General features: G+C 42.8%; 1 protein-coding gene across 1 annotated transcript in view; it reads left to right on the forward strand.

Moving 5' to 3' along the window:
• Window positions 1-425: 425 nt before the first annotated feature.
• DYNC2H1 (dynein cytoplasmic 2 heavy chain 1) overlaps window positions 426-15,960 on the forward strand; it is a 154,872-nt gene continuing 139,337 nt past the window's right edge. The window contains exons 1-13 of the mRNA XM_083435941.1: window positions 426-541; window positions 701-993; window positions 2,894-3,064; window positions 5,018-5,153; window positions 5,698-5,816; window positions 7,767-7,911; window positions 9,068-9,300; window positions 10,216-10,350; window positions 10,449-10,562; window positions 11,721-11,832; window positions 12,241-12,365; window positions 13,311-13,486; window positions 14,667-14,862. Coding sequence (XP_083292067.1) covers window positions 790-993; window positions 2,894-3,064; window positions 5,018-5,153; window positions 5,698-5,816; window positions 7,767-7,911; window positions 9,068-9,300; window positions 10,216-10,350; window positions 10,449-10,562; window positions 11,721-11,832; window positions 12,241-12,365; window positions 13,311-13,486; window positions 14,667-14,862 — 1,866 coding nt within the window. The 5' untranslated portion in view covers window positions 426-541; window positions 701-789. The remainder of the gene's footprint in view (window positions 542-700; window positions 994-2,893; window positions 3,065-5,017; window positions 5,154-5,697; window positions 5,817-7,766; window positions 7,912-9,067; window positions 9,301-10,215; window positions 10,351-10,448; window positions 10,563-11,720; window positions 11,833-12,240; window positions 12,366-13,310; window positions 13,487-14,666; window positions 14,863-15,960) is intronic.

The raw sequence follows: 15,960 nt of genomic DNA on the forward strand, positions 1-15,960 counted from the left end.
GTTCAGGAAACAGCACGTTGGTTACTCAGTCAAAGGATGTGAACTCGCAGTACGTTTGTTTGTTTGTTTTTAAAAAAACTTTTCAAGAGAAAACAATCCATTCAGTTAAACTGTTGTTTAACATAAATAAATAAAAACCAACAACTCAGCAATTCCCTCGGGCTGTTTCCGGAATAGAAACGGGAGGCTTGTTTTCGTATTTCACGTGGCGCGCAGAACCGCATCGGGGGAGAGCGGCCTGCCTGGCCTGGCCTGGCGATTGCCAATCTCGCCGACCGAGCTCCCGTTCTGGAAAGCGGCCGTCGCTTGCTCTGGCCTGGGAAGACGCGCGCGCACGCGCAGACGGCATCCTGGGGGGTTGGTGGCCGCCATTTTTTCCTCCGGGGTTGGCGGCCGCGTTACCATAGCAACCGGGCCTCGCATCGCCGCCTGGCCTCGCAGTCCGGCTTCTCTCCTGTCTCTTGAGGCTGGGCCGTGTAGTAGCAGCTCTATCGCCCACCCACCCCACCTCCTCGCCTCTCAGCGAACCGCTCCCTGCTTGGTATGCGTTGTCGGGCCCCCTTCCCCTTCGACACCGGTTTCAGGGCAGCTTTTATTATGAATATTACTTAAGTAGCCTTCACCGCCCACTTTCGTTTCTTATCGTGAGGCAATCCTAACGAGCCCTGGAAAATCGCCCCCCCCCCGTCTCTTTCCTCAGATCCCGGGTCGAGTCCCGAGCACGATGCCCGTTTGAAGAGCTCTCCTCCTCCCAGGTTCCCCGAGCTTCCCGCGCTTCTGCCGGCCGCCATGCCTCTGGACGGGGACGGCGATGGAGACAAGAGGAAGATCTTCATTTCGGCCACGGCCGCCAACTACTTCGGTCTGTCGTCGTCCGCCAGCCTCGCCCCGCTCTCGGGCGGCCCCGAGCTGGCCAACTTCTTGGACGACGGCAACGAGTTCCTGCTGTGCGTGCAGCACTCGGAGGACCGCCAGATCGTGGTCTCCAACAGGGTACGGGGCTTGCCTTCCTGAGCAGCAGCAGCTGCGGCTCCGAGCAACGCACGTCGAGCCGAGCAACGCACCGGCGCTTGGAGCAGGATGGCTTGAAAAAGTTGGGTTTGCTCCCAAGAAACAAGCCAGGAGCAAAACGAGGCTTTATTTCAGCCAGGCCAGACACCCAGTTTGGCACCCTTCCTTGCACATTTGCGTACACACACAGACACACAGGCTGGGAGCCCCAGTGGTGTCCCTCTGGAATCTTCATCTGGGGCAAACCCCTGGCCAAATGTAGCTTCAGCTTCCTAGGATTGCACTGTTACGACTGCAGCCTGCTATACAGCAGGGATAGAGCAGTTGGTAGAGCACAAGAGTCTTAAATCTGAGGGTCCTTGGGCAATGCAGAATTGTGGTCCCTTCCCCCTCTGCAATTCTATGATTCTTTGGCATCCTGAGAACTGAGGGTGAGGAGGAGGATTGCAGCTTTGTGGCATGTTTGCATGTTTTGAGGATTCGCTTGTGAATCCAGGCTTCTAGGCACTTGAATGCTGAAATACTATCCAGTATGCCTCTTACAAGTCTGTCACTCTGCCCTGCCAGGGCTCCTGTGCTTTTAACCGCTGGGCATATGACCAACAAGTGGAAATTTGACAGAGGAAGTTTTTCCTCCCTCACTGCCTTTTCAGCTGAATTGAACCTGGAAACTGGTGAAGTCAGGCCAGAATCGATACAATACACTCAGGCTTTCTGATTCCTATCAGTAATCTGGTTGCTGAATTCTGCACTAGCTGTAGTTTCTGGACTTTCATCAAAGGCAGCCCCACATGTAATGCACTGCAGTAATATAAGAGAGAGATTAGATTACAGCAATAAAACATCCAAGTATACCACAGTGTGTGATGTATGATCCAGTTACTTAACGGACTAGAGAAACGGGTGTGCAAAACTCTGCCTGAGCAGGTGCTCATCCTTTGTGGATAGAAAGACTGAGGCTGTGTGCATGCTCATTTAGGATTTTATAGGAGGCCTACAAATTCCCCTGAAATTAATGGTGCTTAGACTGTAGTGCTGCAGTGCTTAGACTATATACTTATTTTAATCTGCTTCCACTGTTTTTATTGCACATGTATAAGCTTAGGTGGGCAGAAGGAAGTTGACCACGGCCACCTTCTGGTGGATCACCTGTTGCATACTATTTGTTGGAATTATTATAAAGAATGCTGAACTAGATGGTCAGATCCAGCAAAACAAGCCAGATTCTTAAGCAAAAAGACTTGCCCCTTTGTTTATTTTTAAAGGAGGAGAAAATAGCAGGTTGCAGATCATGGGAAAGACCTCTGCTTAAAACTCTGGAGACTTGGCTAGGTAGACAAGTAATCTTCCCTGGTATAAAGTACCGGTAGCTGCATTGACACAAATCAGCTGCAGTTTAATTGATAAGTGATCTCAAGCATTCATGGTTTATACATTCCAAACCATTGGAAAACTATTGGGATTTTAGCAAAACAAAAAAGCAAGTCACAAACCTGAAGTGAGTCTTCCCCGGGATAAACCATATGCTGTACAGAACGCTCAGGCAACATACTCATGATTCTTGTATATAATGTAGAGCAGTGGTTCCCAAACTGTGCTCTGTGAAGCATCTCCAGTGCTCTGTGAAGAGATTAGAAGGAACAATGCACATACGTGCCTTTGGCATAAGAGCATCAATAGTGCTCTGTGACAAATTTCCCTCCAGAAGAGTGCTCTGCGGCTAAAGTTTGGGAACCACTGATATAGAGTATGAGCAAGAAGCACATCACTATACTTGTAATTTACATGCACTTTAATTTTAGTGGTTTATAAATACTACCACTTTGGTTAATAAGTTTTTTTCATGAGACTATATGAATATTTATGTTTCTTGATTGTATAGGTTGAAGCTGGCAGTTCAGAAGACAGAATGCTGGTATTCTTCAAACTACGACCAGATACAATCACAGAAGAGAACCTTCATAGCAATATTCTTGTATCATCTATGCTAGATTCTCCTATTAATATGCTTTATCAGTCAGTACGGCAGGTATTTGCACCAGTATTGTTGAGGGTGAGTAATGCAATATTCAACTTATTTCAATACACATGCAGGTTTGTTTGTTTTTTTGCTGCTATTTTACTATGGTCTGGTTCACACTTCACATTAAACCATAGTGGGGTTTTTAAAAAATGCTTTAATGTGAATGAATTGAAGTTCCTGAATAGCTCCTCCACTACTCCTTCCACACTGGGGATGAAACAAATTAGAGGCTGGCTTTATGTTTCCCTTAAACAAACCACATTTTGGGAATCCAAGGTTTGTTCTTGGCCTCCTGACTCTGGTTGGTTTGATGAAAACAAACCATGAGTTCTGCTTTGCACATAATGTGAAGTCAGCATCTAGTTTACTTCTTCCCTGACATAGCAAGAGGAACAGAAGAGTGGCTTGGAAACTCTTGAGTAATGTGCAGAACAGCGCTCTGGGTGATGCCTTATCCCTTGACAGGATGGATGTTTGCAAGAGAGCTTGTCTCTCCCATCTCTCCACTCCTAAGGGCCAGTAAAGTTCTGCCCCAGGACCTTTACCCCTCCAGCTCCACCACAAGACCATGGAGAGTTTTTATGCAAGGACAAGAAGTTTGTGTTTTGTTTGGGAGTGGACAGGGTAGAGTTGATAGGACCAAGATGAGATGGTGGAAGATCAGAGAGGACAAGGGTGCATTCATTAAGTCAAGATACAACTAGGGCATAAACCAAAGTTTTTCCTGCATTGATAGAGGACGAGGCCATATTTTTGCAGTGTTGTAAAGAGGAAAGTGGTGCAACCTTGCAATAAATAATGGGAACAAAGGAGAGAGAGGCAGAGCTTTTACCTGTTCAGCATGGTGATATTGTTAAATTAAATTAAAATACTCGAGAAGAAGGGGACTTGAGGGAAGATTAGAAGTTTAGTCTTGAGCTTGAGATGACAATGTAGCATCCAAATAGAAGTGTCATAGAGGCAGGGAGATGATGAGAGAAAGGTCTGGGGTAGACAGGTTGAACTGGATGATGGGTATATGTGGTACAGAAAGCCATGGAATTTTATGAGCTCACCTCTGAAGAGTGTGTAGTGAGAAAAGCAGAATAAAATCCTGGGAGACTTCAACAGAGGGAAAGCAGAAGAAGAGTTCCACATTATGGAAACATGAACAATTAGGTAGGAAGAGACTCATTGGAAGAAAGAATCACTGAGACTTAGGTTATAGGGGTAGCCAAGAAAAGGTAAGAGACCAAACATGTATCAAGGACAGCAGATAGGTGCAGAGAGAGAGAGAGAGAGAACTGGGCAGTGAGGAGGTCATCAATTATTTTTCAAAAGATGGTTTCAGTGCAGGATACAGAAGCTATACTGAAGGGAATGGAAAGTGAAGTTAGAGAAACAAAGCAATATAGGGGACTGCCTAACACTGTGTCAGATTGTTGATCTATGTAGCTCAATATGGCCTGTACCAAGGGTAGGGGGACCTGCAGCCCTCCAGATGTTGTTGGACTACAGCTCCCATCATCCCTAACCATTGGCCATACTCTTTGGGGCTGATGGAATTGGATTTTGACAACATCTGGAGAGCCTCAGGTTTCCATCCCATAGCTAAACTCACTGACTGTGGCTTTCAGCTTTTCAGCTTTTGAATCTTACCCAGCCCTGTCCAAAGAACCCAAATCTTTTGAATGCAAAGCCTGGACTCTACCACAGAGCCATGGCCCCATAGTCTGTAGCCAGTGGGAATGCTCAAAAGAGTTTGGAGGGAAACAACAGAAGGGAGAGAGGGTGTGGTGAAGGGGAGGGATAATGGTATGGCAGACGGCAACTATGAGATGGGATGGGTAAAAGAGAGTACATGGGGGAATCAGGTGAGGACCACAGAGAAGGCAACTTATGAAGGGAGATCAGGATGGAGTGGAAGCGGAAAGGGTTGAGGGAGGTGTTGGATAAGGGATGGTTTTAGTGTGAAAATTTTGTCACCTGAAATTCTTATTACAGGATGAGAAATGGAGTAGAGAATTTGATCCCAAGCTTCAGAATCTTTTACGAGAGTTAGAGGCTGGTTTAGGCTCTGTTCTGAGGAGAACAGATCCTGCTTACGCAGGAGCCAAATACCGGGAAGATGATGTTCAAGGTACGTGTTTTGACTCTGGTTTGTTGTTTTTAGTTACTGTGGTTTGCTAATGTTTTCAAGGTTTTAAAAAATATTTATGGTTGTCTAGAACTTTTTTAATGTTATACCCTGCCCTGGTATCAGTACCAATGAAGAGTGGGGCTTTAGGTTTTTTAAAAAATAAAAAAATACACGAGGCACTTATTTACAGGCAGTGGAATGTAAATTAGAAATGAATCTGTAATTTGTGTGATACAGCAACCTGCCATTCCAAGTGTCACTTGTAAATGTATCCCCTTGATATCAAAGTTCCCTAGACTTTGAAATAAGCAAATTGAGAATTATGATGTAAGGCTTCAATGCTAGTTAATTCTGAGTCATTCTTCACATTGTATATTTCCGTATGAATATATTTTAATTCAGTGTTGAACTGCATTGCAGAGTATAAATTTACTGAGATTTAAGTTGATTAAATCCTGTAGCATATCTTCAGTCTGTTTCATATACATTAATAGACACAACTCTGAATGTTGTATTTGCCGGATTTGTTTCTTTTTTTTTACAGCAATACTTTGTCCAAATGACGAGTTTCAGTTCTGGACAGAGCGTGCTCAACGTGGAAGCAAGTCATCTAGCAAGGAGAGAGCCTCACATTTTAAAGAATTATTTGAAGCCATTGCATATGTGTGTAACTTTTATTTATTCAGTGATGTTCTGTATAAAACCTGCCCCAGTCTAGCACAATAGTCGCAGCCAACAGCTCCACATGCATGCTTGATTACTATTCCCAGCTTTGAGAGATTGAAACCCTCTTTGCAACTTCAGGGATTTGGCTTCACTGGAGTGTAGTCTTTGCTTGGAAGCATAGTTCAGTGATTTCTTGAAACCGCAAAGAAGGGTTTGAAGGATTGGGTGCTCTGCCCATTAGGAATTTGCCCATTTGAATGTTTTTGCTCTCTACAGAAATCAGCAGGTACTCTCAAATGTTTTAGCTTGTTGTTATCTGGTTCCATTTCAAATATTTAGGAATAACGTGGGGCAGCACATGCCCTGTGGCACCCAGTGACATCCCTGAGATAGTTGAGAATAAACGTTTGGTTGATTGAGCTCTGTTTGTGAGATGTGGTGGCTGGTGAAGTGGCATGCTGGGAGGAAAGTGGTTACCATTGATAAGCAGCATCTGTGTGGGAGGGGCTCCTGATTCCTTACCTGAAATGTTGTGAAACAGAGGCATGGGCATTCTAGGTTAGCATTGCCAGCACACAGCTCATAAATGACCAGACAAAGCTATGCAGCTGTTGCTGTCTTGCAGTACTGTCTGGTAAGGGCATTGGGAATCCCCTCTTCTTCTGCCACCTCTTCGTTCACTGCCAGTCACTAGTTGCCATTGTTTCTTAATATAAGCTGCTTCAGACAATGCATTTGAAAAATGGGCTACAAATAATTTCAAGAAAATCATAGAATCATAGGGTTGGAATAGACCACAAGGGCCATCGAGTCCAACCCCCTGCCAAGCAGGAAACACCATCAGAGCACTCCTGACATATGGTTGTCAAGCCTCTGCTTAAAGACCTCCAAAGAAGGAGACTCCACCACACTCCTTGGCAGCAAATTCCACTGTCGAACAGCTCTTACTGTCAGGAAGTTCTTCCTAATGTTTAGGTGGAATCTTCTTTCTTGTAGTTTGGATCCATTGCTCCGTGTCCGCTTCTCTGGAGCAGCAGAAAACAACCTTTCTCCCTCCTCTAGGTGACATCCTTTTATATATTTGAACATGGCTATCATATCACCCCTTAACCTCCTCTTCTCCAGGCTAAACATGCCCAGCTCCCTTAGCCGTTCCTCATAAGGCATCGTTTCCAGGCCTTTGACCATTTTGGTTGCCCTCCTCTGGACACGTTCCAGTTTGTCAGTGTCCTTCTTGAACTGTGGTGCCCAGAACTAGACACAGTACTCCAGGTGAGGTCTGACCAGAGCAGAATACAGTGGCACTATTACTTCCCTTGATCTAGATGCTATACTCCTATTAATGCAGCCCAGAATTGCATTGGCTTTTTTAGCTGCCGCGTCACACTGTTGGCTCCTGTCAAGTTTGTGGTCAACCAAGACTCCTAGATCCTTTTCACATGTACTGCTCTCAAGCCAGGTGTCACCCATCTTGTATTTGTGCCTCTCATTTTCCCCCCCCAAGTGCAATACTTTACAAGTGCAATAAAATACATTTGCATGTAACTGCATAAAAAACAATATTTTCACAAAAACGAACAGGGTTGTCAGTTCTTGTTGTATTAGGATTTTACTGTGTGTCATGCCTTCAAAGATACAAGTCAGCTTTCACTAATCTAGTGGCCTCCAGATGTTGATGAACTACAACTCTGGTCCGCCCCAGCCATTGGGTTGGCTGGAGCTTATGGGAGTTATGGTCCAGCAGTATTTGGAAGGCACTAGGTTGGCAAAGGCTGATGTTAAGTAGTGAGTAAATAACAATCAAAATGGCAAAATCCCAAAGCATTTGCAGTCAAGTTTATTACACAGTATTTTCATTAAAATATTCATAGGTAAAGTCCCGTGTAGATTGTAGCCCTGTTCTTTGGGTAGAAAGTTATGTTTTTAAAATACACATTGTATCTCTAGGATTATTACAATTTGGACAGCTTATCTTTATTTGAAGTTGTGGATTTAGTCGAGACTACACGGGATACTGTAGATGATGTATGGAGACAGCCGGAACATGAACCTTTTCCTCAGCCACGCATGCAAAATCTTTTGGATGTCATAGGTAAAGTTGTTTGTAGAGAAACTCAATTGTGATGAACAGATGCTTAAAATATAGGTTGTTGCTCTTTGAGGAATTTCTAGCATTTTGTTTTAGTACTTATGTGATTCTCTAGAAGTGTGTGGAGAAGTGCCTGAAAAGGGAAGGTAATATGGAATAAAATTATCTGAACCCACGTCACTCCTCTTCCTAATGTATTCTGCTCAGTATGAGATTCCAAGTTGTCTCCAGTGTGTTGCAGATTTGCATGGACTGGACACAGATGCTCTGTGCCTTTTAGGGAATCAGATTTATTAAATGAGGATACTGGGTATTTGGCAGTTCTGTGTGAACATATCCTGCGTGAACATTGCTGAGCCAATGTTAAATATAACATGAAAATCTGGGGGTTAGCATTATTCCTCAACCCTTACAAGGATCTTACTGGCTCCTCTACATGTAACCTGTGTGATGACATGGCTGCTACTCAGAGCTTTCGAGGTAAATCTTATTTGGGTCTGCCTAGATGTGCCCCTGAATCAGATAAAGACATCTCTAGTTGACCCTTCAGCCCAAGTCATTGAACAATCTGTAATGATGCTTGATGCTCCTCATGTCAAGTCAAAATCCAGCTAAGATACAATTCTAGTCTGCAACATGGATTGGCGACTATTATCTCTGTACCTTTTGTGGTATTGCTCTGCCCGAACAATCTTCTTCACTGTGTTGGTGAATGCAGATTTGGAACAAATATTTCTGTTGAAAGTTTTTTAAAAAATAAAGAAGTAAACATGATTATAGGGAAATGCAGCTATGGCAGGTTTGCCAATTTAATGGGGGCGACATTGATTGGGTTGGACTTTGGGGTGGGGTAGTTTTTAGATAATCTTGTACTGGTAGTCAGTTATTAAGTAAAGTATCTGTGTTGTCCCTTGACTGATGGAGGCTGCATATTACATCCAATTATACGGAGTATTTGACTCAGTGGTATTAAATTTTTTGTGATAGCTGCTTGATACTGACAGCATAAAGGTGCCATGTTCTGAGCTGAATTATTACACCTGTCTAGTATGTTAAGAAGAAAGGTCTAAAACCATAAGTAGTGATGGGGAACATTTCTTTCAGCTAGAGAAGGTACAGCGCTTGTAGGTAATTTTGCACTATCTGTATGTGATTTCAGCTGGCTCTCTTGGAAGATTTGTTCAGAAGAAACTAGGAACGTTAAATCTATGGGAAGATTCCTTCCACATTGTGAAAGAAAATCTAAAGGCTGGCATCATGATTTGTGAACAATGGGTAGCAGCCTGTCATCACCTTACTGGGCAGCTTTGGCAGCGTTATACCCCACATGTATGGCAAGATGAGAAATACGTTCCTGAAATGCTAGGGAAGCTTGGTAAACGACTTGAAGAGGTATCAATTTGCTTTATTTTCTCTTTTAGGGTGAGGGGGAAGAGTTGAAGCTTTGAAACATAATGCATTCTATAGCTTAATGATAGAGCAAAGTTCAGCCCCATGCATCTCGGAGCAGGTTCTAATAAAGACTTATGTTTGAGCATCAAGCAACTTGATGAATGATGGAGATCCGTGAGTTGCATCTCTATTTTTGCAAAAAGCTGCTGCAGGGGACCTTATTCAGACTGGAACCCTGATGCTGAAGGGTGGGGGTGGGGAGAAACACTTTTTAAAACCCTTTCCATGTTTGAGTTTCTCTAAAGGGGGCAGTAGAAACTTCATATTTGGGGTGATTTTCATCAATAAATTAAGGTGGTGCTGAGAGGAGGAAAAGGTTAATCCTTTCCAGCACTGTTGCAATATTTAAGCAGGTAAGGGAGATAATCATGGATGCTGATTGGATCTCTAGTGTGGCTGCGAGACCAAGCTGCTGTTGGTCAAAATAGACAATATTGGGTTAATAACATCAATGATCTGTCTCAGTATAAAGGAGCTTCATATGGTCAATTCCTAGGATTTTTTGGGGGGGTCAAAACTGTCTTATTGAGAGTTCTATTCTCTTATGGAATTCCCATTAAAAAGTTTACTCCTGGCCTCAGTGATGTGTTGTTGTATTTATTACTTCAGATAATGCAATATTAATTATAATAAATTATTCTAATTATAGATATGATCACAAATCTAAATGTTAATATGATAACGGGTTAATGTAATTTTCACTAGATTGAATGCTTTGTTGATAATTTTTAAGAGAAGGTTTTAAAATGCTCTTTTATTGCCTCTAGGATTTGTTGCATGCAGTTTTGTTAGTTGATAACCTGTTGCAGGTGAGGGGTTCATATATATAGTTAAAATATTCCTTTTTTTGTATAGGTGCTAACTATTAGAACGCTTCATGAGAAACTTACATATTTTTTGCCAACTGGTGAACAGCAAGCACTGCACCTTGCCCAGGTCTTTGAGCCCTTTGCTGGTTTGAATCCTGTGCACTATAATCCTTATACAGAGGTATTCACACTTACATCTTATTGTTACACCCCCTTTAGATTGTATTTGATAGTTTTGATGAAAATGTCCCCAACTAAATGGGTGTTCTTTTTCCCTAGCCTTTATGGAAAGCAGCAGTATGCCAATATGAAAGGATTATTTCTCCTGCAGAGCAAAAAATAGCAAGCAAATTGAAAACATTTATTTCAGAAATTCAAGACAGTCCACAACAGGTATTTTAAAAAACAAAACAAAAAATGGCATAACTAGGCATTTAAAGAAATACCTGCTAGAAATAATGGATGCTTCAAGCTTCTGGATTAGGGGGTGGCGGCTGACCTTTTTTCCCTTGTGGGCCACATTGAAAGTCAGCCACCTCTCTTGAGTGCTGCATGGCAGTAGTGGGGAAGCACTGCAAACATATATGCATGCCTGTACACACAAACAGAGGGGACGCGGGTGGCGCTGTGGGTTAAACCACAGAGCCTAGGACTTGCCGATCAGAAGGTCGGTGGTTTGAATCCCTGCGATGGGGTGAGCTCCCGTTGCTCAGTCCCTGCTCCTGCCAACCTAGCAGTTCAAAAGCACGTCAAAGTGCAAGTAGATAAATAGGTACCGCTCCGGCGGGAAGGTAAACAGTGTCTCTGTGCGCTGCTCTGGTTCGCCAGAAGCGGCTTAGTCATGCTGGCCACATGACCCGGAAGCTGTACGCCGGCTTCCTCGGCCAATAAAGCGAGATGAGCGCCGCAACCCCAGAGTCGGCCACGACTGGACCTAACGGTCAAGGGTCCCTTTACTTTTGCCTTTACACACAGATACCTGACAATGAAGAGGCAATATTTTCTCCTCATTGTACTGCTGGGATAGGAGGAGAGGGATTTTCCCTCCCAGCCCAGCTCTGTGATGAAGAGCAAATCCCCTCCCTTATTTACAAAGGCACCTCTCCTGCCCCCTGGCACAGTGCACTTGCTAGGTCTTGGCATACAGGAAGACATGTTCCTGTCTGTGCTTGGTGCCACTTGAGAGGGAGAAGAGAAGCCTTTGCAAGTAAGTGAGGACAAGAACTGGTTCTGGGAGGGCTGCCAGGCCATTGGAAGTGAATTCACAGGCTGCATGTGGGCTGCACATGCATCACCCCTGCTCTAGATAAACCATTCCCTGGTTTTATTTAGGGCCTCACTAATTAGCTACAAAGCTGAAGTATGTATTGAAAAGTCAAGCTGTTATGCTGGGTGTGTTCACCATTCTCTGGGTGTTGGGTGGGAAGCCTCCAGATCAGTCATGGGTTATGGTTTCCACTACCAATTAAAAATATAATAGTTAATGAACACCAGTCCATGATGATCCATTGCATTTGGTTTAGTAGCAATTTTTTTAATGTATATTTCTAGCTTCTTCAAGCATTTCAGAAATACAAGGAGTTAGTAAGACGCCCAAGCATAAGCAAAGAACTGATTTTAGAAAGAGAAACTTTGCTGGCGAAACTACAGGACTCGGTCAAAGGTAAGAAATGCAATTGTTACTTTTGAAAATATGCATTGAAATAGTGTAAGGTTTGGTTGTTCATAATGTCTCATGTTTGTTTTTCAATTGGGATAAATCTAATTGCATGTTTCATAATGTAACCTACACTGAAATCTGCTTGGAGATGAAGGGTAGATTTAAAAGGTTATGAGTGAAAGATCACATGGTGAGAAAATCAGGATTGAAATTTTATGAAAAGAATGCATATTCATACTTAAATCTTGCAGTTTAACAAATTCAGCAGAAGCTAGGACATACCAGTATAGAACTTTATCAAAATGTTAGTCAAACTCAAGCCTTTCTAAGCTGGGCACAAGGAGAAGAAGTTCAGTGATTCTAGAGCTGTCAGTAATATTCACTAACAATTTGCTTTTTACTGTTATACAGATTATCAAACAGATTTTGAGGCACGATGCCATGGTACTCCTGGTGAAGCATCAGGACCACTTGCTGGCAAAAATCTTTCTGAAGTTGTGAATAATATTGTTTGGGTGCGCCAGCTAGAATTAAAGGTAGCAATTAAAATAATTAAGCAAATTAAATAAATACATTGAAATTCACAATAACATAAAAACACAAAAATACCCAATTCAACTCAGTATTTGGCACTAAATATCACCACTGTAACCAGAGAATCAAAGAGCCAGTACCAAGGATCGTGAAATATATATATATATATATATATATATATATATATATATATATATAAAATAGTAATCCAAAACACTCCATAGTTGCTGCCATCTTGATCCCTGTTAATCCAAGTAACAGTATTCCATAATGGAATAGGCTCTCCTCCACACCTCCATCAGATGGCATCTATAGCTTATTGTATGGTCAGGAGGGTCCAAATAGATTATTTTGTTCTTTTTTTAAAAACTGCTGTTGTGGGTTCCTCAGTACAATAAACTAATGCCAAAGTCCCCTTTTAAAAATTATGTATTTATTTTTACTGCTTGCTTCTCTAGGTACCCTGCTGAGATTCAGTCGTACCAAAAATTATTTATTGTGGGCTTTCAATATTCATACACTTTTTTATTAAAAAAAGATCTTTCTATATATATTTATGTACTAACCACTCCTGTGAGCCCCTTGCTGTGATGCCCCCCTTTTTTGTGACCCATCGATTCACAAAATATGCACACTTCTTAAAATTGGCTACACTGACTTTTACATTGTGACATTCGTCTCCTGGAGGGTTGACCATGGGTCGGTGTGACCCTCTTACTGAAAATGGCTAGGTACTCCAGTGGTGGTTACATTATTTCAAGTCTCATATAGAACACAATCTAGATTGTGCTCTGTGAGAGAAAATGTAGGTGCACAGCTCTCCACAAGTGTAAGGGAACCTGATAGTTTGAGCAGGTTTAGGCAGTCTGTAGTCTGATATTCTGAATAATAAATTATTGTCTACATGCTAAACTACATGCTAAACTTCCAATCTTTGAACATTCAAGGTAGATGATGCCATTAAGATCGCAGAGGCCCTTCTTTCAGACTTGTCTGGGTTTCACAATTTCCGACGAACTGCAGATGATCTTCTAGAACATTTTAAAGTATATGAACAGGAACAATTTGATTATTGGTCCAGGGACATTCAGGCAGGGTTGTCAAACCCCAAGTCTGGTCTTTGGTAAGTGTAAAAAAAATTGCCTTCAGACTCTTCAATGCTGTGATTCTAAGAGCAACTCTAGAACCTGTAGTTAAGCATTTTAGTAGGATAAAGTTTGAGTCAAGCAGGTGCATTTTAAAAAAAGATCTAAAGCATTTCTCTAGAGGACTAAAGAACCCAGATCAAAACTAATTTTGCTTCTTGCTTCTCACTTCTTGTGCTTCTTGCATGAGGTTCTTCTTCTGAAATGAGCTATTAAGTTATAGAGTAGGAAGTAATGGCTTAACAGGGGGAATGGCAATGTTGCTCAGCATTGAGAACAGTGCAATGACTCCATCTGTTTTGCTCATAGACCCTCCTCCACCATGAGGAAGAGTTTGAAGACCTTCACTCCAGTAGCTTGTAGGGGACATTAAACTGAGGGAAACTTGCACTCCCTTGAATGTTCCTAGCAAAGAAAGGAGCAAAAAAGCAGTGTGGCTTCTGTTACTTCATTGAGGAGAGGAGTGAGCCTCCGTCAGTAGAAAGGTGTGTGAAACACAAACGATGAGTGGATGCATTCCATTGCTTCCACTGAAAAAGCTGTAGCTGCTTTCACTGCTTTCCTCATTACGGGCTGCCTCTTTCACAGTGCTCTGAGTAATGAGAGGAAGTGCAAGTTCTCACACACATTCATTCTCACTCACCTGGCTGCCTCTACCACCAGCTCCTCATGAAGGGAAGGGTTAACAGATGGCAGCTGCAGAGACGCTAGGTGAGATCCACAAAGGAGAAGAGGCTTCACCGCTTCTTCCATGCGTGGTAACCCTGCTCAACATGAGAGGGTTGGGATCCTAGTTGCTTTGTTGCATGTTAGAGAGAAATAAGGTGGGGGTGGTGACGTAGGCAGAGTAGCTGGACATCCATAAAGGGCTGCCAAAAAGGGAGGAAGCAGAATAGCTGCCTGCATTCTCAAGTGCCCATGTGAAATAAGGAAACCACGACTGCGGCAGTTTCTTAATCCTTCCAGCCAGAAGAGGAGGTAGCAGCGGTAAAAATGTTTGGCTTGTGCAGTATATTTTATGCCTTTATTATAGCTGTGGCTTAGAATGGAAACAGCTGGCATAGGTGATAGCCAGTTCAGCCCCTACATTCCAGTTTATAGTGCAGACTATATTGCTACTGAAAAATAATGTCTAGTAATGGAAATGTTTTGGTTTAGCTTACAGGCCAGCAGTCCTGTTATGGAACTTGATCACTCTGATGGAGCATTAAAAATACATTATTCGGATCGCTTGGTGGTGCTCCTAAGAGAAGTGCGTCAACTGTCTGCGCTTGGCTTTGTTATTCCTGCCAAAATACAGCAAACCTCAAGCACAGCACAAAAATTCTGCAAACAAGCAGTTATTCTCAAGCAGGTATGATACCACAAGCTAGACGTTCTGACTCTACTGTGCACTGTCAATCTGAATGGATTGGTTCTATCTAGGATGGGGCTCATGATAAATTTACCTTGAGTATCTGCTTCTGTTAGAATATATTTTATGAGAGTACGGAGTAAGGAGTAAGTTCAGCCCCAAAAGGTGTTGAAATTTTATCTAGTTCTGAAACAAAGGGTATGGTGGAATTTGAACTAAACTTTGCACCCAAACATAGATGTGCTTGATGTAAATTACAGTAATATTTGTCAAATGGTGGTCCTCAGTGCTCACTGCATCCTCTGTTGCCTGCCCTTCCCGCTGGTAGTGCTGCAGCCTTTTGATTCCCTGAATGCTAAGTACATAGTCATGTGCGGGAGGTGGTTAGAGAGTGAGGCTGTAGCGAGGAAATTTGGAGGGATGAGAAGAAAAGAAAGACAGGAAACAGATGATGGAGAAATTAAATCTGAGAGAAATAATGGGAAGTGGAGGGAGAGGGCAAAAAGGATGGATGGACTGAGGAACAGGACAAGAGCCTGGGATTTCTGCTGTGCCTTCTGCTCCTGTCATACAAACTAGTGCTCCCTTTTACCCACCTGGTCTTCTGTTGACTAATTCTGCAGCAACAGCTCTCTGCTGTCTGTCAGAACAGCCTGGTTTTGGGCAAGTGTGTGTGTGTGTGTGTGTGTGTGTGTGTGTGTGTGGCAAGGTGGGTGGGGAGAAAAGATGGAACTGAGTAAATGTGGTTGGGGGACAGGGAAGATTGCAGGGGAATGGTCTCTCTTCTTCAGAGAAAGGACCAGAGGAGGCACTGAAGGAAATTTGAAAGATAAAAGTTAATATTTAAAAATAAATAAATAAAAATGAAGTGAGGACAGAGAGGAAGGGGATAAGAGAAGGAAGTTGTTATAGTAGGAAGAAGAATATGAAAGACGCAGAGAGGATGGATGAAAGAGAGCACCATGGAGATAGAAAGTTTGAAAATATCTTTTCTCCGAAGGTGATGAACACAGGGTGTGATGGGTTATGCTGCCCTCTTGTGCCCAAACCATTCAGTGTAATGTTATAATGGACTCAAGTGATTTGGCTCTCCCTAGT

This window comes from Podarcis tiliguerta (assembly GCF_965153285.1).
Source record: "Podarcis tiliguerta genome assembly, chromosome: 4".
Lineage (NCBI taxonomy): Eukaryota > Metazoa > Chordata > Lepidosauria > Squamata > Lacertidae > Podarcis > Podarcis tiliguerta.